At 24.0% G+C, this 25,603-nt stretch overlaps 2 protein-coding genes and 1 non-coding gene across 3 annotated transcripts in view; 2 read left to right on the top strand and 1 right to left on the bottom strand.

Moving 5' to 3' along the window:
• Nucleotides 1-4,894: 4,894 nt before the first annotated feature.
• On the bottom strand, nucleotides 4,895-4,967 carry Trnav-aac (transfer RNA valine (anticodon AAC)). Its single transcript has one exon. It is a non-coding gene; the product is annotated as a tRNA-Val (tRNA).
• Nucleotides 4,968-6,072: 1,105 nt separating this feature from the next.
• Nucleotides 6,073-7,599, top strand: LOC129611928 (uncharacterized). The gene is made up of 5 exons (XM_055525354.1): nucleotides 6,073-6,100; nucleotides 6,453-6,477; nucleotides 6,627-6,772; nucleotides 7,096-7,280; nucleotides 7,477-7,599. The coding sequence occupies exons 1-5, from the start codon at nucleotides 6,073-6,075 to the stop codon at nucleotides 7,597-7,599; spliced, it is 507 nt and encodes a 168-aa protein (XP_055381329.1).
• Nucleotides 7,600-9,253: 1,654 nt separating this feature from the next.
• LOC129611994 (corticotropin-releasing factor-binding protein) overlaps nucleotides 9,254-25,603 on the top strand; it is a 45,223-nt gene continuing 28,873 nt past the window's right edge. Inside the window, exon 1 of the mRNA XM_055525434.1 lies at nucleotides 9,254-9,443. Coding sequence (XP_055381409.1) covers nucleotides 9,393-9,443 — 51 coding nt within the window. The 5' untranslated portion in view covers nucleotides 9,254-9,392. The remainder of the gene's footprint in view (nucleotides 9,444-25,603) is intronic.

The following is a 25,603-nucleotide window of genomic DNA, read 5'->3' on the forward strand; positions in this document are numbered from 1 at the left end:
TTGAGAAATTTGATTAAAATTTCCTTACTAATTAATTATTTCCATACTAAGAAACTTCTCAATTTATCAAGATCTTGTGCGAATTGTAAAAATGAAGAAATTAATAGATAAATAATATAGTCTAACGAATAATAAACAAAAAACGAACTAATGTTTTTCATCCATAGAATTTTTAGAAAATAAATGTAAATCCAAAACGTTTGATAAAGTATATGTAGAAAGAATTAAAAAAAAAAGACATTGCGGATGTTAGTGGTTCTTAAGATTTCCAATTCCAGTCATCTTTTCTTATTTATTTGGGGAGTTGTCATTTATTTTTTAATCTACTTAGATTTCTCTTTATCATCTTATACATTTTGCTTCATTCATTAGAAAATTTAATAATAGGAATTTTAATCAAATTATAAATCTGATTCCCTCATATGTTTTTATTGAATTTTAAAAACATATTCTAGAGGTGATAATAATAGATTAATTTTTTGGATTTTATTTTTAAAATTGTACACAAAAAATGCAAAAATTAAAACATCCATAAATTAAATATGTAAGTATGTACATATATTTAGCGATTTCATCATTTATATCTACTGGAAAATTAGCTTTTAATCGATTGAAAAAGAATTAAAAGCATTTAGAAGTTTGTGTAAATTGCTTTTTAAATGTTCATTCTTAAAATTTCAACTGAATAATTGCATAATTATTACAATAAAACAATTACCACTGCAAATTTCGTTTTCGCACTTTCGTTTTTCATATTTTGAAAATGACTTATTATCGTTTTATTAACTTTCTTTAAGTAAAATAAAATAATTATTATGAAAGATGATATTACAAAATATATTTTATAAAAAGTTTTAAGATTAAATTTTAATTAGATAGAATAAAATAATTGATTACAATATAAAATTTTAAACTTTACTATAAGATATTTAATTCCAGCATTAAATAAAATATAATTGCTATAAATCTTGAATTTAATCTTTACCAACACAGCACCAATTTTCAAATATTTTCAAAATATATCATTTTCGTTCTTATTCAGAAATTTTAAATTTTTTAAAGATTGTTTTGAGGTATATTACAGAGAAGGGCTTGTAGCTAGATATTCGAATTTATATATTGTACTGTGATGAAGTGGTATGTACCAAATAGATAGGTGATGATAAAGTTGGATAATGAAATTTTTTAATCTTTTAAATTTTGTAAAGATATGTATGTTAAAATTAAATTTTTAATAAGTAATGCTCTACGGATTTAACAAATAAGATGTTTTATAATTTCTTAGTACTTGAAATTTTTTAGCTATATATGGTCATTTTCCTTATAAATATAAAATGTAACAAATGCATAGTGTAATGATTTTCAGAGCATTACGTAGCGACTCACAGCTTACTCGAAAATGTTTTCTTTTGAGTTTCCTTGAAAAATTTATTTAAAATCTAGTATTTGCTTTGGAATTTTTGGTATACAATTTTCCTACTCTATCATTCTTAAAATTATGAAAATATTCTGATTGTTTCAACTTTTTGCCTACGAAAACAAAACAGAAGCTTGATAATGAAATAATTCACACACTCTAAATAATCATATAAAAAAGCAAATATTTACAGATATAGGAGCCATAGGTGGTGAAATGAGATAAAATTATAGATGTACAATAGTTTTGGTTATTTTTCATTGAAATATAATTAAAATGTTTAATTATAGAACACGTTTTTTCAATTGTTTAAATTTCCAATAGATGGTTGAACAATAACGTATTATATTGAGATATAGCTCAAAAAACGTATTATAGCTGAGATAAAGCATATTAAATTTGAATTAAAGTGATTTTAATAGAAACATTTCGAGAAAGGGAAACATTAATTACTTTTCGTAATTAAAATTTTACATTTGATTAGTTGTTTCTTTTACAACAATAAGTTGCTCGACATATCTTTCATCATCGATAAATTTATTTCGTTTCACCAGAATAAACATTAATAGTCTTCCAATTTTTAAATACATAATTATATCAATATAAAGAAAATAATTCAGAAAACTAAAATTAGTAAAACTTATTAAGCTTTTAATAGAAGTGCACATAAATTAATTAATGCAAAAAAATAACCTATAAAAATAGTTTTTGAATTCACTTAATAATTGAAATTCAGATAAAATAATTCAACAATTTTCAAAAAAAAAAAATAATTTTTTTAAAACTATTGAAATTAAAGGCGCACATCAAAGCTGGACTAATACGGGTGCATTTATATGTGTTACGAAATTTAAGCATCAATGCCAATTTTTCTGATTCGAATTCCTTTTTCTTTCTTTGTCAAATAAAAGTTATTAAATAAAATTTCCCTAAAATGTTAAGTTAAATAAAATAATTATTACGCTTATCCCTATTTAAACCAATTATTTACACTGCAACTTTTGTTTATGCTTAATTGTAAAACTGTTTAAAAAATAAAATAAATTCGCTTTATCATTTTAAATGATTACAAAGAATTTTTGTTTTAATTTTCCTTTTAAAATAGTGTGTATTATTAAGTAGATTGAATTAAGAAACTGTTTTCAATTTTGTAAAACTATGAAATTTGAAAAGTATTTGTAGAATTTTAAAAATTTTATTTAAATTCATTAATTAAGTATATTTAATTATTGTAGTTTAATAAATAATTAGAATACAATAAATATAAAGAGGGTTTTCATTGATTCCGATATGCACTGAAAGTTGTAAGTTAAATCTTAAAAGTTTGGGGAATTTCGTTAATTCAGACATGCGCTGAAAGTCTTAAATTAAATTTTAAAAATTTTTTTACACGTACTTACAAATCTGCAGAAATTAAATATTTTACTTTTGCAGATTTGTAACATATTCTATTAAATCTTTAATATTCAAGTTATCCAACAATTTTCTATTATGCTCTTGTTCTAATTTGTAATAATTTTGCAATAGTTATAAAAAAAACTTAAAAACTCCTTTGAAACTTTCAGCATAAGTGTCATTTTCGAATATACTAGTTTTGCAAATTCGCAGTTTGGTTTTATCGCACTTGCTTTTATCGCTAGAACTGAATTATAACATATCGAAAATCCCCGAACTTATCAGCATCTTATGAAAGGGATAAGTAATAATGGTAAATAATTTTAATAAGCAAAGAACGCATTAAATTTTTTTGTGTAAATTTAATTTAATATAATAAATTACTAATATATACATATATATATATTTATTTTATTATAAGTTAATTATATTTTGATGCAAATTAAATTATAGTAAATCAATATGAAAGAAAATTGAGAAAATACAAATAGAAAACATTAAATTTAACAATGTATGAAAAATAATTATATAAGAAGCAGAAAGAGTTATGTATTTTATTTAAATAAATAAATTGATATAAAACTAAAAAAAATTTAAATTTTTTTAATTGATATAAATATTTTTATTTTCTACATAATTTTTGTTCATCATGAAAGAAATGTAAATTGATTTTATAAAATCTAAATGCATGGCTTGGAAAGAAAGTATGAAATATGAAAAGAGATAGTAGTTAAAGGCTGTGGTTAAAAAATTTATTTGGGGCAGAACGTAACTTAATGTTTGGTGACCTTAAGTTATATTGCATGAATTATGAATCATATATAATTATTAATAATAATAAATTATAAATAAAAAAAAAAATATACCGTCATAGGTCAATCGTTTTATTTACTTTACTATTTTTTTCTAAATGCTTCTTGAGAAGTGCAATTCGATTTTTAGTAGTTTACCAAATATCGTTAAAGTGAGATCGATTTTTCATTTCTTTTATCTAATATATTTAAATTATTTGAATAAATTTTTGAATAATAACTTGGAATATAATTTAAAATTAGCAACAATAAAAATTGTTTTTCAAATAAAATAGGAAAAATTAAAATGTTTAAACGTTCTAAAAGATTATTTTTACTATTCAGTGTTATTTTAATTTTTATTGGTCTATGTGAACCTAACAAGCATCATATCAATTTTACTTTCAACGAACATTTTAATAGCTCTAGTAATTCAATATGGGAAAAAAGTTTTTTATATATTAAAAGGAGTTTGGTGGAATGTTTACAAAAGCAGGATAATGTAAGTTTAAGAATATTTGTGCAGTTTCAAGTAAACTAAGTTTAAAATTAATAGACGGCAAACTTTTTTAGTTTTCCACCTGCTTATTTTGAATTTCTACAAACATATATGAAATTAGTGCCTTTTCTTTCTCAACTTTTACTATCATAAAATTACTGTCTGCTTTCTTAGACATTCAATTATTAATTGCATTTTGGGTACAAATATTACCACATATGTAATAAAATGAATACGAATATTCCTATTAGAAGAACAATATCATAAAGCTTGAAAAAAAGAATGAAATTTGAATTAAAATGTAATTAAAAGGTAGTTGTGTGGGATGTTTTTTGTAAAAATTAAATTTCTTAGCGAACAAAATGGCAACAGAAAAGCACACAAAACAAAAAATTATTTAAAAAGTTTTAAAATTCTTCTTTTTGTAATTATAATAAGAAAAAAAATATTTATTACAAAAATAAAATTAAAAGTTTTCAATAGATCGTTAGGTGTGCCTCCGAAATAATCTATTTTTAGATTCTATTATAGGGGATTTCGCCATATTACTATAGATATGTAAGTTTATACATTGTACTTCTTACGTTTGCGTACAAAATTCATATTAATTTTATTGTTTTTTTTTTATATATTGTGTTATCACTTTCTTACGTGCGTCTGTGGAAAACATAATGAACATGTTGATTTATCTATACATAATTTTTTTATAATCGCTATAGGTAGTACAATTTTTTATACCTTTACGGATTCCAAATAAAAATTTTTGCCATTATGTTTAAATAAAAAATAAAGTGTTTCCGCCCGGGATCGAACCGGGGACCTTCCGCGTGTTAGGCGGATGTGATAACCACTACACCACGGAAACTTGATACTCTTATTTCACTAAAAAAGTAGTAAGCTTTGAAATTTAAATTTATTCAGTGTTGATTGTATTTTTGAAATTTCAATTAAATTGACAACAATCTATAAAATTATGGACTATTGCCCTCAATTTAAGATCTAATTAATATTTAGGATTACTTTAGCTTTAAGACCTTTTCGTTATACACTCATTTGGGTTATTTTTAGAGAACCCAAGTATTTGAAAAAAATCATTTGAATATTACTGATTTAAATATCAAAATAAATGTAAAATCATACATTTTTTTTATTATTTCAATTCACAGCAGGATAATTTGAATAAGCGAAACAATTTCAATATAAGCCAGGAAAATGGAAATGTAAAGGATTTAAAAAATATTTCAATGTCAATGGTATTTACAAATACCTGGATGAAATGTTTCAAGGCAACAATATTAAAATTATTTGATAGCATAGCAAAATTGAAAGTAATTAGAATTATGGATGGAGTTCAATTAATTAAAAAATCAACTAAAAATAACTTACAATTTCTTAAAGAAAATTCGACCCGAATAAATAGGAATGCGGAAAAGACGAAATTCTCATCAAAAGTTCAAACGGAGAAGTTTTTAAAGTAAATCCCATTTTAATTTTATAAATATAATAGAATGCATGTATCCAGAAGACGCATTTTGTTCAAACTATTAAATATCTAAATTGTGAGCGTTAATTAATTCAAGTTCAAGATGGAGAAAACTTTGTTCTAAATTTTCTAAATTCTTAACTCCCTAAAATTAAATCAAAAATTCTGATATGCACTTAAACTTCTGCAACTTAAATTTTAAAAATCTGTTTTTGCAACCTATTTGCAACATACTACAAACCTACTGGAACTAACTAGTTTGTTCTTCCGAATTTTAATTTCTTACATTTTTGTATGCGATTGTTTTTAAACTTAAAATATTTTTGCAGCATTTAACAAAAATCTTTAGAAATGCTTTAGAATTTAAAGCATGTTATGATTTTCGAGCGTTCGTTTTTTGTAGTTAAGATTTATTGAACATGCTACATTTAAAATTTTTGTAGTTTTGATTTATCGAGCATGATTTATACTAAGATCTAAGTTAGAAATGAATTTTGAACACTTTATATTAAGATGTAGGTCAGAATTGAAAAATCCCCAATATCGTATTTTCAAAATTTCAATAATTTTCTATTTAAATTTCTAAATTAATTTTTAAGGCAAATTCTTGCAGTATTTTAAGTAGAAAAATACATAAAATTGGTGTTAGAAAAGTTGAAAGAATAGATTTTTGAGTAAAAAATATTTTATTCTGAATCTCCATTACAAAATATAGTTTAGAACAATATTGGAATGAAAAAGAAATTACACAAAATTTGGAAATAGCTATTTATTTCCACTTTAACAAATATTATGTGAAATAAATTTTGATTATTTTAAAGGCAAAATTTTAATTATTAAGTTATAAATATTTAATTCTAAATTTAGACCACTTGGATCATCAAGTACTCCAGTAAATGAAATAGATTATAAAAATATTTATGAAAAGAATGGGAAAAATTTTAGTAATTTACAATTACATAATAATGAAATAGAAGAAAATTTTTCATCATCACTACTATCATCATCATCATCAATATGGTTACAAAATATTCTTAAAAGTATAAGAAGCACGTTAACAACACACGTTCTTCAAATCGATTTAACAAAGCTTGAAGAGTTCCAAATTCATAATAAAAATAATGATAATGAGAATGCAAATGATGTTGATAATGACGACAACAATGAGAAAGAAAATCGAGATTCAGGTAAAAAAAAAATTATGAATTAAAAATATAATCATATTAATTTGATATTTAGAGAGAGAAAGATGTATAACACGTACAAGAGTATATTTACATATGCTTGTTACATAACGTGTACGTTATATTGTTATAGACTTCAGAATGTTGTCTGTTATTTTATTAAATTGTTATACATGTGTGTAAAATTAAAATTATATTAGTTTTCTCTTTAATTTTCTCATAAATCCGATTACAATTTCAATATGTTTGTTTTTTGTTTTTTTTTTTTATAGAAATTCACTATATATATAATTTATTTTTATTTTAAATGTTAATATAAAACATAGGAATTGTAACAGGTCGTCATCGTCATCGAAGGAATAATATGATGCTTGCAATGTTATTTGGTGTGACAGCAATGGGTGCTATTGTCATTCCTGTTGGATTTCAATTTCTTTCTTTAGTTGCTGGAAAAGCTTTATTATTATCAAAAATGGCACTTTTATTAGCATCAATCAGCAGTTTAAGAAAGGTACGCTTGTATGGTATTATTTTTCTTTTCATATTATGTATTTTTAATAGTAGAGACTCCTGATGACTATTCTAATGTTTTGTTTATTTTGAAATCTTGAAAAATTTTTTAATTTATACTTTAAATAGCTTCCAAATTTACAATTTTAATCAAACGCCATCTATTTTAGGTAATTTAAATTATTTTCTAATTGTAGATTGCAACAAGCGGACTACACTATGGTTTATATCATTTACAAGATCCATATGGGGGTTATGGAAGTTATTATGATCGAGGTGATGCACAAGCACCTCCAAGATTTCCTAGAAGTAGTAATTAATAATTTTTTCTAAGCGATTGTTTGAAATTATAAAAAAATTTTTTTTTTATTTTGTATATTCCATTTGTTCTGTGGTATTTATTTTTTCTGGTATGCGTTATTTAGGATAAATTTTCAATTATAAAACCCTCACATTAATAATACACAAATATATTTAAGTTTTTAACACAATATTGTTATTAATTTTTATTAGTCTTGAAAAATAATTTGATCGAATTCGAACACCAATAATTAAAAAATGTTTATTGAAATTTTGAATTAAAAATTTTTAGTTTATCAAAAGAAAACTCATTTCTATTCGGAATTAACTAATTTTCAAAGCTGATTTTCTTCTAAAGCTTTCAATGATTGTTCAAAATGTGTTAAACCACTCATTTAATTAATATTGTATACTGTGTAATTGAAAATAATTGGTAAAAAACCCAATAGATCTTTGAAAATATCAATTTATAATGAATAATTGCTCCAAATACCCTTCTACTGACTAATTTACCTTATTTTACAGATTTAATACAGAAAAAACTAACAAATAAACATTGGTTTTTGCTTTTCTTCTTCTTCTTCTACTTTTTATTTTCACTTTTCTGCACAATCACAAATCCAACAAGTGTTTCATTCAAAATTTTTTATATTTCATTTCGCTTTTACGATAATTGCCTACATGTTGATTCTAATATGATACGAAAACGTATACATACATACAAACGTATAGAATATTATGTATGTGCATACAATGTTCGTAAAGTCAAAGCATACATATAAAAATATACAATAAGGATATAAAAGGACTTTTCGGTTTTAATATTGAATCATTCGTTTGGTGCTCGTTGATAGAAACGGTACTCCAAGCAACAAAAATAGTGGAAAAAGAAAAACTTTTTGATAATACAGAAAATTTAAATTTTTCTTGTCAGTTGGTTAATTTTCGAATTAATTTCGAATTTTTGAAAAATAAAATAAAAATTTACAGTTATTTAACTTTGGTAATTTAAAATATTTGAAAAATATTTATGAATAAAGTTCATTAATAATTCATAAACTTTAAATTATATTATAAATTCACCTTAAAATCATTAATTTTTTTGAAAAAGAACGATTATCCGAATAATTTACTAAAATCTCTGTCCTTCCAAATAATTTACTTAAAAAAAATTCTAATGGTTATTTGAATATTAGTGTTATTAGATTTAACAAAGAAAAAAATAATTTAATAACTTAAAAACAAATAAAAATTTTTAGAAGGCTATAACATCTACTACGCGATATCCTATTTCAGGATCAAAGTGTAAAATATAATTTTAAAATAATAATAATAGAAAAAAACACAAAAACAAATTGTCAGAAACAGTTTTGGGTGAACGAAAAAAAAAACTTTTATTTTACTTTCTAATTTTGTTGTTCTTTATTATTATTGGCATTTTTTTACCTTTATAAAATTTTTCAGTTATTAGAAAAGTTTAAATTGTTTTACGTGCGATCATTGGAAGTGACCATTTTTTGTAATTTAAGATTCAAAAAACAAAAAATCGAAAAATTAGTTTATTGTAACGCAATATACCGTTTAAAAAAGTGAAAGTATATTAAATTAAAAGAAAAACAAAATTTTTAACTTTTTAATCAATTTTTTAAACTTTTAAGTTCATAACTTATTTAATTAAATATATATATATATATATATATATATATATATATATATACAATAAAAATATAAGAGTTCAAATAGAAGAGAAATTCTAAGAAAAAATCAAAAATTCAAAGTAGTCAAGGTTATTAACTGAGATACAATCAGAAACATGAAAGCTGTTCTACTCTTTTCGATTTCATTAATATCGATTTGCGCCAAGGTAAGTTTTATGAATATCCTTTTCTAAATTTAATTAGATTAATTATGAATTTCATTTATTAATTTCTATCTGCAAAAATATATTTATAACAGTTAAAATTAGGACAAAATTGAAATTTGTTCTAAGCTCAGAACTCTGCAATATTTCTCTCTTATCGCTTGTTCCGGGCTTACAATTAATACGTTAGTACTTTAATTTTGAATTGGCCAATGAATACGTGGCAAAGAACGATAGAGGAAGAAATCGCAACGGGTAACATGACATGGGCAGAAGTAAAAAGAATCTCCTAACAAAGTTCGTTGGAGAAGCTTTGTGGAAGCCCTATGTTCCCAAGGGGAGTATAGGACAAGGAACAAAAAAAAATACAACTTTAATTTTGATTTAATGACTTATTTTTGAATAGTCAAAAAATTCAAAAATAAGAATATAATGAGGTAATATCGTCGGCTAATAAACAACAAGGAACTAAACCAAAATTCTAATTAAGGGTAACAAATTTACTCTTAATTTAAATTTAATTAAAATTTGAATTAAGAATAATAAATTTATCAGCTGACATTATTAGTTTTTCCGAGGTCGTGTATAGTTTTCCTACATTTATAAAATTCCGTACTACACTTCACAATTAAGTAAAAATCAAATTTATCCAAAAATGAATTTAGCATACTTTATCTTTGTTATAATCAAAACTATTGCTTTTTCCAAAGGGTTTAAATGTGAGAACTAGCGTAATTACTTGCGTTAATAGCATATTATGACTATATCAAATGAAATCGAAATTTTTTATTGTAGTCAGTGGTGCATTTTTGTTTACATGCCAGATCGCTATAGTTCAGTAATTCAATATGAATATTTTCTGTGTAAAGAAGAACTACTTTAAGAAAAACAAATAAAAAATATGAAAAAAAATTATAACGTTGAATTTTATATACGGGCTAGCAGATGTAGTGCATAAAATGTCAGAAATAGCGGAACACCTGCATTATATAAAAGTAGTATACTCGTATGTATATTATAATTAAATTTAATATGTATTGAACACACATTTATATATAGATGAATAAATTTTCAATTCATATTAATTATGCGTACCGTTAACACTACATTTCTACATGCAGCAATACATTCAATACTTGTAACGAGTCGAGAAATAAATATATTAAGATAGTGTATACCATACGTTAAAAATGCTGATTTTAATAAAAAATAGTAAATTCAATTCAATGACACAAAAATGATTGGAGAAAAAAAAATTAAGCCTTAAATGCCATTAATGCCATTAATAGGTAACAGTCGTATTGGTTGAAGACCAGTTCTATATCAAAAAATTTCATATACAAATCTAAGTACTTCTTCAAATTTGAAAAATTTTCGAACTAATTTGGTTTATATTTTATCCGATAAGAGTTTTGATATTGAAATCCGATAAGAGTGAAAACCTCTACAGTGTATTTAATATTGGGCAATTTCACATTTAAAATTTTCTTAATGCATTTTTAGCTATACTAGAGCACAGTTAGATCCTTTTAACCAATAATATAGTGCTCCTTATAACCAAAATACAATTTTCAATTGCAAATTTTCGATTCTATTTCTGATTTCATTGCGATTAGATGTTAAAAAGGTTGATATCATAAAGGGCTAATGAAATCAAATAAAAAAATTTTGTTTCTTTCTTTTCCTATTTCAATTATAAAAGTTTAGAGTGGAAAATCAAATTATTCATGATTTTTTTCCTACTATTTTTGACCTATTCTTTCGACCTAATTTTTTTTTACCCCAAACTCTTTCATTTTTTTTATTGTTTTATGCAACATGTGCAATTTTTCTCCTTTCCCACGCTATATGAGTAATAGAAAATATTTGTAATTTATAATAAAATAATAAAAAAATTTCAATAAATAAAAAAAAAAGTTTTTTCAATAGAAAATTTTGATAAAATTCTTAAAACTATAAAAATGAAAGTTTTACTATGAAAATAAAATGAAAACTGGAACATTTCGAGGTTTTTTTGTGTATGGTTATTGAATGACCTTTATACAACATCGTAGTAATGTGTGTAATAAAAGAAGTGTGCCATAAATTTGACATTCTGATAATTTGACAATATTTTCTTTTTTTCGGTGTAACAATAGAAGTATATAACAGATGTGGTACAATTAGTTCAAAATAAAAATTTACGAAAATGAGAAGTTTATGTCATTAGGAGAGTTCGTAAAATAAAACAGATTTCTTAAATACATGGAGAGATGTTATTAAAAAAATTAGAGGAATACAAGGCCGCATCTGATGTTGAAATATTATGCATTTCCGCATATTTATGTAATTGTAAAATTAATATAGAGATTTAAATGTAATTAAAAATTGTTCTTTCTCCAACTAAATATGAATATTTTAAGATAAAATAATCACTATGGCGTTCGTGACATCCGTTTTGCAAATATGTAAAACATAAAACTAGAAAGCCACATGATCTACATTGCAGTTTTTGTGTTTGCATTCAATTATATAAGGTTATAATAATAGCTCTCCTGCTGAAATTGATATTAAATATGAATTATTTAAAAATCTTAAATAGAACTGTCAAAAAGGAATTATTGGACAATAATAATAATTGATGACGTCTAATAAGAGATCAAAAATTATGATCCAAAATGCAAATTGTAAACCATACGTTATTTTTGCAGAGCAACAAGACTGTTTCATAAGCATTGTTGGTGCAAACTTTGCAATAATGTTTCAAATGTAAAATTTCACTGCGTGCTCTTCTTAATTAAAATTTTCTATTCGTATACGCATGAAATTAAAGATTTAAGCTGTTTTATTAATTTTCGTACCCAATTCATTAAAAGAATTAAGGATTTTTAAAAAAATTAAATTCATCTTGTATTTTCATTTGATTATATAATAAAGAAATAGCTGGTCATATATAATATTGGCTTAAAATATAGATATTACGTTGTAGGTCATTATCGTTCTGATTGTCGTAAATCATTTTTGAAAAGGAGAAATGAAAAACTCAAAATTTTAAAATTCGAGAAGAAAAATTGTACTCTGTGAGATTATTTTTTCCTAAATCTATAAACTGAAAATTCATTCAATTTATTTAATCTCATATATACTCTAATATTCTGACAAAATATATTAAATTCGTATAGGTATTTTTTGCCTATTAATAGGACATCTCAATGATAAAGCGAAATTTTTAGTATTCTATTAAGATAATAAGTAAACATCCTGTATATTATACACCCAAAATATAAAATATGAACTTGAAATTCATTGTGGTCAAATTAAAGGCAAAAATATAAAAAAAAAACTAAGACAGCAATAAAATCCAAATATCATGATTTTAATGAAAATATAAGATTAATTCGTACATGAAATCAAATTTGGAAAATATTTCATCAAAAAATGTGGTTTTATGGTTTATATCTAGTATAAGACTAGAATATTTTATTCAATTTGCATTGTTTATAATGTTTTGTAAAAGGAAAAAGAAAATTAATTAATGAAATTTTTGGATGTAATGAAGATTTTCGAATAAAAAAAACCTCGTTCCACTCAAAGTTGATTTTATTATAGGTTTCGGAAAAATGTAGAAAAATGTCGGATATTTTTTTATTAAAATTTAAGTGGGATTTAATTGCTGCAAATGCCACAGTGTAAGTCCTGAAAGTGATTCCAATACTTATTGGACAAGTGCTGTTGTGCAGGTGTTAAGTGCAAATAATGACGACCTTAACAGTTGTTAACAGAAAAACAAAAATTTTCATGAAATTTAAAAATATTTCATGAGAATTCCGGAATTACGGTGAAGTATCAACATATTTTTCCATAACCTACATAATTTAGAGTCGCAAAAATAATTTTAATTTCAATTAAATTGCAAGATTTTTATAATATGAGTACTCTCACGCGGGAATCGGTACATCGTTTAAAATATTCGTAAATATTTATGTGTTTTACAATTCATCCATGTGCAAATCCTTCTTTTATATTTCGTATTTATTAATATTGCCTTATTGAAAAATTTAATTTATATGGCAAATAAATTTCAGAAGTGGAAAAAATTTGCAAATTTAAAATTATTTTTTCAAAACCCTATTTAATTTAAATAAATTTTAAGTTCGATGAAAACTAACAATTTTCGTTCTAGGATCTATTTCATTAGAATTTATTTTAATATACACAAAATTCTATTCATATGGGATAAACCAACATACTCGTACTTGTAGGCATAATTACTATATTGGATCATTAATTAAGGTTTATTCAAATAAATTACATAATTAGTAATTTTTTGTTTTCTTTTTTGCTTTGAACCATTGAACTTTTATACAAACATACTTTTATACAATATATTATGTACAACATATACTATAAGTATGTATAAATGTTATTATTTCTAGAAGGTGAAAGATTAACTTTATTGAGATTTCTTAAGGTTTATTTCCATTATGTAATGTAAAAATATGCATGAAGAAGACAATCCAATATCCTTTATAGAATCCTTCCTTTTTTTTCAATAACATTTTTATTAAGAAAAATGTCTTTTTATAGGGAAACCTAAACTTTCAATAAAGAAATTACAAATTGTGAAATGTGTGTCTTTTTGTCTAGTAGTTATTTATTTAGAAATAATAATAATTTATAATAATTATAATATTGTAAGAACTTTAAGAACATGCTTATTTAAAAACGATGGTTTTTTCAGTTGACTTAAATAAAAATTTGAATAACTTGTGCTGTTTGGATTTATAAAATTGGACAAAAGAGCTTATTAGTTTAACTTTGTTCCTCCGTCAGTTTGTTTACAAAACTTTTACACCTTTTAAGATAGAAAGTTGCAATTGTATATATAAATAGATCTTTACTTTGAACTTATATCGTAGAAGAAAATTTTTATCTATTTCTCCCTTCTAAAAGCTATAGTCGTCCAAAGTGCTAAAAATGCAATTTTTTGTTTATTTATTGTAACGAAACTACAAATCTTCTTTTCAAATGCAAACACAGGAAGGTATCGCAGCACAATACAATTGAACATTAAAAAGACAAAATTGCGTTAAAATTTAACGTTGCCTAAAACACGTTTTAATATTTTCTTTTTTTCTAGACGACAACTTGTTGGAATCGGAAATTTTGGCAGGCTTTAGGTACCAATAAATGTGTATTTTATTTTGATAGAAGAAAATTTTTTTCCAACTCTCCCTCTCAATTTATCGCCTCTCGAAATTCGTAAAATTTAAATTTTCTGCACCTTATATTTTTGAATCTATAAGCTTTTCGAAATTTCTATAAAGACGAAAAGGAAACCGTACATGCCAAGCTATGAAGAAGTAGAATTATTAATTTTAATTCACCAATTTAACCGTCCAATTCAATCATTATGTTAACACTTCTTAAAATTTTTGAATTTAAATAAAAGCAGTATTTTCACATCTTGTTTAACGAAATAGTGATTCCTTACACACCATCGGTCTGTATCGATCTTTACAGACCATCAGGTCTGTATTTACTGTTTTATCCATCTGGTATTTACAAGTATTTCACGTAGCAAGATTTGCAACTTATTATAATTTACTTATGTAAAATTTTAAATTTTATGGTCTAAATAGCCTAGTACTCGTATAACATAAATTCGAAAGTAAATTCTGAAAATTGATAAATTTTGGCAAATTTTTTTTATGATTATTGTGATTAATAAGTACACACTAAAACATTATCTTGAATTTTTGGTAAAATCTAAAAATTTAGAAGTTTTGCAAGTTATTTAATTTCATTGAGATTTTTTCCAAATAGTTAATTGACTTTAATATAGAAATGGAAACCATTTATATTCCGAATAAAAATTCTCAATTCATTTTTATTGCAAATATGTGATTTTTAAAACAGAATTTCAATATCCCACAGGGATGTAACTGTAAATATTGTACATAAAATAAATAATAAATGGCTTATATAACTGTTGGTCCTTATTTCCATATTAAATACATGAGACTGCAAAATATTATTCTTTTGTCGTGATATTTTTTAAACAATAATATAATAATATGTGCTTCAAAGGAGACAACCACATTCTTACATATGTTTTGTATGAAAAATTTTATTAGTTCGAAAAATGTAATGTTAAATGTTATTTTTAAAACTAGAAAATATTTGTTTTTCGTATTTTCCATTAAATTCTAAATTTGGTTACTCTTGTATAAATAAAAATATTTGAAAATTTTATTTTTGTCTTCAAATGCGAATTATTTCTGGTTTAATGCATTTTTAATACAAATTAAAAAAAGTTGAAGTTATGGAAAGTTTATTTTTCTAAAATTTTAGGAAAAATAAAATTAATTTGTATCAAAATTAAATTTAAACAACACAGGAAGTAACTTCTGTGGGATTTATTATCAATCTTACCACAAAAAAAAAAAAAAACAAAAATTTATTAAATTTTTAGTGGATAAGCAAAATACACCTTCACCTTCTTTAAAGGCATATTAACCTCAAAGGAGTCGTCTCTGCTATAGGCATCCTAATTTATTCCAACTCAGAGTAAAATTTTGCGTTGATTTACACATGTCCGTTTGTTCTTCCACCAAACTCTTACAAAACGAAAAAAGGCAAACGCCACCAAAATTTTACAAATTGTTTTTCTCTGCCAAGAACGGACCCTATTGTAATTAGATCCATTCGTACCACGGTTTCTGGTAGTTACCATTCAACTCAAAGAAATTTTCTGAAATATTTCAAAAGTTAATAAAGAAAGTAATATGAAATTTTGCAAACATGTGCTCAATTACATTTTACATAGATTCCGGAAATTTTAATAGTATGCCCACACAGGTTCAGGTAACTGACATACAATTCAAAAAACTAATATTAAATATTTGAAAAAATAAAAATGTCAGATTAATTAAAATTGGCAGTTGTTGTGTCCAATTGTCGGTCACACTTATCCTTGAATTTTTTGTGTAAACAAGAATGAGAACAAACTATAAAAACAAATTCAAAATATTTCAAGAACAAAATTTTTATATTGTTTAGGTGTGGGGTATAATTCAGTAGGTTCAGATCGACTGTAACATTTTCACATGTTTTTAGTTTATTTTATTATGATCCTTTTATTAAACAAAAGAACCATGAAAATTGTGAGATAAAATTATGTAAATATTTAAAATGTTAATTATTTTCATATGTATGTCTGTATTTTGGATTTAAAACAGAAGTTCATCAGTTCAAAACATCAAAATTATAAAAAGAAAATTATTAATAATTTAAAATAATTTAATGGGTATTTAGTTTGCGTACATTTTAAAAATAATCGCATTAATTCCTTCTTTATTGCAAAATGAATGCGTGTGTGTGTTTTAGTGTATGTACATAGGCTGTATTTACATAACCTTATCATTTTTATGATAAAGCATACATTTGTAATTAATTTGTGCTTATTGTATATGTAATTGTGCACATGCTTATGTTTTTATGTCTTTTTTTTTATATTGTTCTATAATTAGAAAATTTTGTGTTTATATTTATGGAAAATTTTATTTAACAAGAAATGGCTTTTAGATATCAAAAGATTTAAACATGTTTCTCTTTTATGTTTAAGCTCTTTTATTATGTATAATATGTTCTATATTAAAATTTCAAGTTCAAGAATTAAATGTTATACGTCTAATGTGTAAGTGCATGTCTAAACATCATAATCACATCTTTAGCCGCAACCATCTGTTTTATATAATGAATAGTATAAAGGAGTCAAGGAGCAGTATAAAAAAATCTTAAAGTAATGTAAAAGGTAAAATGGTATTTGTTTATTATTAACTCTTCCAGGTGTGATTGACTACAGTTGCCATTATTACGCAATTTATTATAATAAAAAAAGCGTTCGGTGAACAATTTAATTTCAAGTCTTGATTCTGTCATTTAGCAACAATTTAATGCGATCTGACGCCACTATATAGATTTATTTAATTGATTGTCATCGATTGTACGTTTTGAAAAATATAGTATTGAATGCGTAATTGGTGATATTCTGGCCTCGAAATATGTTCCGGTTGAAATATTATGCTAGAAAATTTAATAGCAAATTATGCTTGATTAATTTGATAGCAAAATTTATAAATACTAAAAATAATTCAATTTGCATATACAAAAAAAATTTATACGCCTTATTTTTTAAATTTTAGTCCTTAATATTTTTTAAATTTTATTCTAAAATGTTATTTTCAATTTTACCTTAGTCTTCATGTTTATTCTCTCTCCCATGTCCATATTTCATTTTTATTAAATTAAACATGAAACCTAAATATACACAAATATTTAAGGTTTTTATAATAAAAATGCTGTCAAATTGTCAAAAACTCTCTCAATTCTATAAACAGAATGAATAATAAGGTATGAGTACCTTACTGACTTCAGCATCCTAAAAAAAAAGTTTTTACATTGACGAGATAGTTTGATTCTTTGGTGTGGTTTCTATAAAAAGCAAAAATAAATTTTTAAAGTAAAAAATTTGAATTTAATATCAAAGTTTCGGATTATGTTTTTGATTAAATTTTAATAAATTTACGTTTAAAAATTGAAAATTATCTTGGAAAAAAAATCTTTTCTTTTTTTTTTTATTAAATCACCCGATTTTATTTAATATTTAAGGTAAATATAAAGAATATTGAAATGAAAAATTTTAATAAATTTTTAATGATTTTTTCTTTTAAGTAAAAATAAAAATATTTTCTAAAATCGTATAAAACCGGAACAACGAATTAAAATTAGAAAGTTTAGACAAATTAAGAGAAATAAGCAGCCAATTGTTTTATGAATTTGCTTTGAATGTTTGGAAGAAATTCATAAAATAAAAGCTTAAAATAAACTTGTATTCAAACTTAATTTATTCTACTTTATTGAAAAGAAATCGAACCAAACTGCACAGTTTAAACTAGCAGTGTTAAATTGGTAGAGTTTAAGTAACACATTGCTATATTTGAAATCAGTAAAATTTACCACTTATTATATCAAAATGAACAAAACGCGGGCTCAAAGAAAATTTAATTTCTACACAATTTCAGCAATTTTTTTACCTTTACGTGCGAAACTCAGAATGAAGTAATAGCGGTTTGTTGATGGTAAGTATCATAATGGAGTCCCCGAAATGAAAATTCTAGCTGGATATGAAGAAGTAGCTAAGGTATTATTAAAATATAAATATTAAATACCAATGGAACAAAAGGAGTGAACTTTGAGTGTCTCTCAATTTTTAGAGACTGTTTATACGTAGGCTCCTTACATAACGCTTCATATATGTCTGTCTAAGATATTTTTGGATGAAATTCAAACCGTAAAAACTCAAAATCTTATAAAAATAATCCGTATAAAAAGTAGCTTTACTGTATTATGATATATGAGAATTTCTCCTCAATAATATTTGAAAATATAGATAGATGGCGCGATGTACAATAAAATGAAAAATATTGGAGAGAATTAAAATTTTTTTAAGACATAAAGACGAGATGACAATCATTTTCTCTTACAATATTGATGGACCTTACAAATTTATTAAAATATTAAAATATTTTTACAGCAACTTTATAATCAGATTTTATAGTGGACTTTCAATAGATCTATCTCCTTAATTGCATTAGTTTAATCATTTTCAATAGAATTATATTAATCAATCTTTATGATTTATACAAATAAATTTCTTAATATTTCAATATTCATCCTGCTTCATTCCTATACAATTTAATTTTAACTTCGTAAATTGTGATAAATTAGTTTTTTTTTTCCATAAAATTATGTTGGTAATTTTTCAGGACTTAATTTTGGTTATATTTTAATATCTAGGATTTACACTTCTTTTTTGTTTATGTACATATCCACATAAATAAAATTTTAAATCGCCTACATTTTTGGTCAAGTTTTACAAAAAAAAATTCTATTTATAGAAAAGACTTGAAGGGCGTGAAAAATCAACAGAAAATTAATGAAAGGCTTTGTTTTTTTTATATTTTTATTAATGAAAAAAATAATTTTAACATGCCTACAAACTCCTTTTTCAATTAAATTATATTCATAAAATATTTTTTTCTTAATTAAATTATAACCATATTATTTATTTAAAGAATATTTAACCAAAAACTTAACTGATAAATTATTAGGCTGGAAAAGGAAAGAATTTGTTTACAAAAACCTTTTTTAACACAGAAACCTGAAAGTCATGCACAAATAGGCCTTTGCAAGAAAACTATTAACCTTAAAAAAAAATTTTTTTACTTACTTTCCCCCTTTGGATATGGCCTAAAAATTCTTGAAAATGTTTATTTTTGTCTAAAAAGAGGTTGCAATACTGCTTTACTGTAGGCACAGGTTGCAATAACAAAACAGTATTGAAGGAAACCGTTATATTGAATGTGTCTTTTTATTATAATTTTTCTCTAACGCCGAAAATTATAGAACTCCGAAATCAAAAAAAAACTTTATTTCATTAGAATCATTTCCTCCTTTCTTCCTGCTCCCTCAAATTGAATCACCTTTCACAATTAGTGACATTCCAATTTCCGTTACTCGTTTCTCTTAATCTATAACATTTAATCAATATCTCAATTGAGAGTTCCATAATCATTTAATTCCATCAATATGCTAATGAATACGTTCATAATATATTTTTGTTCTTCCCCTAAATATATGCAATATGGTTATGTTAAGAGAAATGCGCTACTATGCACACTATTGGTTTAATATCACTTTGATAAATTGGTTACACAAATCAAATGCAATGAGCACTACTTTATTTGAATGCTTTTCTTAGAAAATTATGACACATAGACGTCTGTGGCATACTAACTCCAAATTTTTATGAAATATATTTATTTGTTACCTTTAGCTCGTTTATTCGTATAATTTTACTTCCAAAATTAATATTGTTATTTACACTTTCTTTATTCACATTCCATACACCTGTATATTATATATGTACATATACCCTTTTTTTTAAACGTATACCTACTCATTTTATACACACAATTAAATTAAATAAATAAGGAAATGTAATTTATTTCAACCTTAATTGTTTCTTGCTAATTATCGTGTAAATTTTTTAAAACTTTTTAATTATTTAAAACTTTTTAATTAACATAAGGATGTTCTTATACTTTAATAAAGAAAAACCTGGTGGAAATTATACTTAAGTGAGAGCAATTTCTTTTCCTTTAACAGGAAATTTTTTGAGCAAAATAAAATCAAGTTTTTAAAAATTAATCTATACATTGTTAAAAATTTAAAAGTGCTTGGGAGCAGGAACTAATTGAAAAAGCAGGAACTAATTAAAGAATTATGTAAATCCTCTCTTTTGATTCACTAATATTGAATTTTTAAGATTTATTTTAATAATTTTTTAATTTACAAATATTTCACAGAATACCATCTATTAAGTAGTGCATTCAAAAGAATTATAATACGTATTCACTGTAAAAGATTTTTTCACAGTTCTATAGCGTCAGGTGCCAGTTAAAAATTTTTACTGCTACTTTCATCATCATCTAACAAATACTCATCTTCATCAGCTGAAAAATCATTGCCCTTGGATGATTTTTAAGCATCTATATAAATATTTTTCTATATCTTAATCCTCTATGTCAACTCGATAAAAGTATTGTTCAAAAAAGTATCAAAAGTGCTTTTTAGTCTAAAAAATCTTAGCACGACTAAATTTTAAAGGTATAAAAATTGAATTTTACGCACTTTTTCCCTGTAAACAGTCACTTTTCCAAAAGGAAACCAGTAAAGTTAATTAAATGAGTCATAGAGAAATTATGTTCAATGTAATCGAAAAGTTCTTGATATACGGGTTATTTCGTAGTTAGCTTTACAAGTAAGGGTTGGTATACTATATGAATACTCGTAGTTGTCAGTAAATGCGTTAAAAGACAAAATCATTTATAATTCAGAGTACTTACTACTTACTTCTTGAGGAAATTTATATCTTATTGGAACAAGTCTATGTGAAGCTGCTCGTGTATTAATAAACACATTAAACAACCAAAAGCAATGAATCCGTTTTGTGTGCTATATACTTTAAGAAAAAGGATAAAATTTTAACGTACAATTCGATTTAAAAAAAATATTTATTATCACAAATGTTAATGAGTTGAATTTTTAAATATAATTTTGTATGTGAAGCACAATCATTTGAACAATTGAATTTAATTTAAATGAAATTATTTAAAAAAGAAATGCTCCCTCGTTTGCTTTCCATACCAATAAACATTGTAACAGATAAATGTCACAATCACAAACACAATCAAATTTTTATTACCCAAAATAATATTTATAAAGAGTTTTAATAGCTCTTTATATTAACACCATTAAGAAAGTGTCAAATATCATGTCGAACGATGATTAATGAGAAATTGAGAACATTTCAAGAGAAAAATTTACGCGTATAAAATCAATTACTAGTATTGTATTGTATGAGGGTGTTTGAAAGCGATTTAAATGAAATTTTATAATATAAAATAAATTTTATAAATAAAATAAAATTGTTGTAGATCTTTTAATATTTTATTTTTGTTGTTATTTATCAAATTTTAACTGTTGTCACGAAAATTAAATTTGAGCAATTTATGTACTAGCTTACATATTTGAACATAATATAAGTAGCATGCATATTCATTCTAGCAACATTTTCTAAGCAAAATAGGGTAAAAGCTTAACTATATTTCTATAGCAATATTATGTACATAGTATATGCATGTGTGTACTTGATATTTTTTATGTGTAGTTGAAAAATGTTAAAATTTTAAAAGGAAAAGAATTTAATTAGTATGTATGACATGATATGTGTAAATGTTGCAAGAGAAGTGAAGAAATTTAATTATGTACTCGTATGTATACATTTAATTTTAAAATTTGAAAATGAAAGCATAAAGTTTAATAATATTATAAAATATCTTACAAATTTTATTAATTTAATAATTACATAATTTACTGAACTCAAATTAAAATTGTAAGTTTTAAAATTTAATTTAATATTATTTTCGATTTTAGTTTTTTTTGTCAAAAAATTTTTATTATTTTTAAATTTTATAAATTAAATTAACAATAAAATAATTCAAGAGTTTCATCTTAATTCGGATGGAATTAATTTATTCATTTGTAAATTTGTAATAAATTTCAGAATTTCGGATTGAAAAACATATAAAACTAAATAATGGCACATTTAATTAATAAATCCAATTAGAATGACATACAAGTATAATTAATTTAATATGGTTATTGTTTTTCAATTTAAGTGTTATAAAATTTTGAATTGAAAAATATGAAATAATTTATTTTTTTCTATGCATAATGCAGTCCCAAGTACATTTCTAAGTAATTGATGTTCTTCACATTGTATGAACTTATCTAAAGCTTCAATATATAGAACTAATTTATTAGAAGCATGTCCATTAAATGATGCATGTACGAATAATTGCTTTTTATGATTTTTCCACTTTCGTTTATTTTAGCATACCCTTTGAAATTTTAAATGGAAATTGTTTTGTTATTTATAATTAAATTGAGTTGAGTATGCGTTAAAATAAAAGAATTTATTTTTTGTTTTTCCTTTGCCATTTTAATATTTATTTTTATTACTTGTCATATCAGTTATTGAACAAAGAATGTCAATTCAAAATCTGGTTAAAAATTTATGAATTCTTGAATTTGAAATAGTCTGGAATTTATAGAATAAATATAGAAATAAATTTATGAAATAGTCTTTTGAATTTGAAATCAATAATTTGGATTGAACTTTAATTTGTAATTGTAAAAGTTCGGAATAAAAGTCGGGCTTTTTTTGTTTTTGGGTAAAAATTTAATTTATGTCCCTCAATTGAGCATGCTCGCTTATGTTAAGACAGAAAAGTGGTTGTTCTCTCACTTGAAACACAAAAAATGTACCATTTCAATAAAAATAATAAAATTCAGATTTTTATCAAAATAACAGTTCTTAAGAATGTTATTAGAGTGATATTTCAACAAAAAGTCAATAATAGGTGATAAATACAGCTTTTAAAATCAATAAAATCAAAAATACTCGTAATGACAATTTTTTGGTTTTTTACATTTTATTAGGGCCCTTAAAATCTTGACATAGAAATGGTTTTCGTGCTATATCTTCTGTACCATAAAAAATTTTTCAACACTTGGTGGCTTAAATTAAAGCTGGGGAAAGTGGCTAAAATTCTGTAAAAAAAATTCAAAGTTTCAAAAAATTTTCGAACGAAATTACCTGGTTAGAAAAAACTGAAAAAATAAAAAAGGAAAAAAATTTGATTTTTCCTAAAGTTCGAACGATTGGTATTCCAAAAGTATACAAAATACATAATCAATCAAGCTGTTTATTTTAAGCCCTTCATTAGGCCCTTCAGGAACTGTTTGTTTGAAGCCCCTATCTTTTTCGGAACGGAAGTTATAATAAAAAAAGCTTAGATAACTAGAAATTTCGTAAAAATTCATTAAAATCTCTTTATCTCGAAAACCCTTGAGATTTCAGACCTACTCCCGAACAAAAGTTTTACCCATTTTCGACCCTCTAACTAATGGTATATGTTGTTGTATACCTTTCTGAATCATCCTGTATATTGACCTGACCAATAACGTTTTTCATTTTATAAATTATTTCCAGAAAATATTAGATGCTAGAATTTTTTCATCCTGAATGATCGATGTTGTTCAGTGCAATATCACAAATTTCAAAATTAATTTTATTCTAAAAACTTAAAAGTTTTAATAATCCGTTTAAGAGCCTTTTCGTTTTTTATCTTAGAGGTCGAATATTACCAAATTGAGAGTTCTCAGAGTCCGTTCCGATTAGATGAAAAAATTTGTAATATGAGCGCTCTCATATCCTTTATAGTTCTGAAATTCTCTCATTATTATAGTTCTGTCATTTAATAATTTTTAAAATTTGAATCAACGAGACGAGAGAAATTTTTTTTAAAGTATGTGTGATCTAAGTATGCTTTTATTGTAAAATAAAACAAGAATTTTTAGCTTTCAAAGGTTTGAGGAAAAACTGAACCCGGCTATATTTTCTTACTGATCCGAATTTGTTCTGATTTAAAAAAATGAAGGCATAATTTCATGATATTAATGTTACAATAACACAATCTTGAAATTCAAAGAAATTAGTTTATAAACGTAAATAGTTTTGAACACTTAAATCAACAAATTTCTAATATTTTCTACCAAGTGACCTTTAAATAACGCCATTCTGCTATTGAAATTTTGAGTTCATCCTTGAAATCGTTAAGAAATAATTTATTTAATGTTTATTGACTGAAATTATGAAGTGTGTACAATTTGAAATGCGGCTATTTGTATTTCAGTCATTTTATTGCATTTTGAAAATTGAAGGTTAAAAACATCAAATTTTCTGCAAATGATCTTCTCTCAAAAAATTTTAAAATCCAGACAATGAGGCATTTTAGTGAAAAGTTTAGTGAAGTGAAATAGTTTTTTTCTTTTCTTATGAGAAGTGAAAGATAAGACGATACTTTTCTGGAAGTGATTTGCAAAGGTCATTCCACCATATTGTAGAGAGAATCGTAAATACGTGATACAAATACTTTTATATTCAAAAATATATAAAATTATGTGTACAAAGTATAAAGTAATTTTCCTATTGCTCTCAACATCATCAACATGCAAGACACATGTACAAATTTATATAAACTTAATGTTACTTTATTTATAAAATGTTATTATTGTTGCATTTTGCAGTCCTCAAGTTTTAAACCAATCATTCAATTAAGTGAAGTGTGCCATCGTAATGGATTCTTCTTTAATAAGATTTTCATTCATTCGTGGGCATTTTTGATTATTTTATTATACCCACATCATTTGGCACATTTGACTTTTACTAAAAAAAGAAAAATTTCAGTAAAATTCAATTGAAACGTGCGTATAAAAGGAAATTTTTAGATTTTCATTAATACCTGCAAAAAGTCAATTCTTAATCCAGCAACCTTTTATGATTTTTCTATGCTTAAATTTCACTTTCCAATTTTAATTTTATAAATATAGCGCATATACAGAAAAAGAACAGGATATTGTGATTTTCAAAGTGACAAGCAATAAGAGAAAAACATATTTTTTCAATAAACCTGAATTACAAAGTAAAATTT

This window comes from Condylostylus longicornis, unplaced genomic scaffold (genome assembly GCF_029603195.1).
Source record: "Condylostylus longicornis isolate FDR11 unplaced genomic scaffold, ASM2960319v2 ptg000055l, whole genome shotgun sequence".
Lineage (NCBI taxonomy): Eukaryota > Metazoa > Arthropoda > Insecta > Diptera > Dolichopodidae > Condylostylus > Condylostylus longicornis.

Bases quoted from the DNA above. Each gene is read 5' to 3' on its own strand.
- LOC129611928 (XM_055525354.1), top strand. From the start codon at position 6,073: ATGAATTTTGAACACTTTATATTAAGAT. The intron at 6,478-6,626 runs GTAAATGAAATA...TATTCTTAAAAG, and splicing joins TTGGATCATCAAGTACTCCA to TATAAGAAGCACGTTAACAA. The intron at 7,281-7,476 runs GTACGCTTGTAT...TTCTAATTGTAG, and splicing joins CAATCAGCAGTTTAAGAAAG to ATTGCAACAAGCGGACTACA.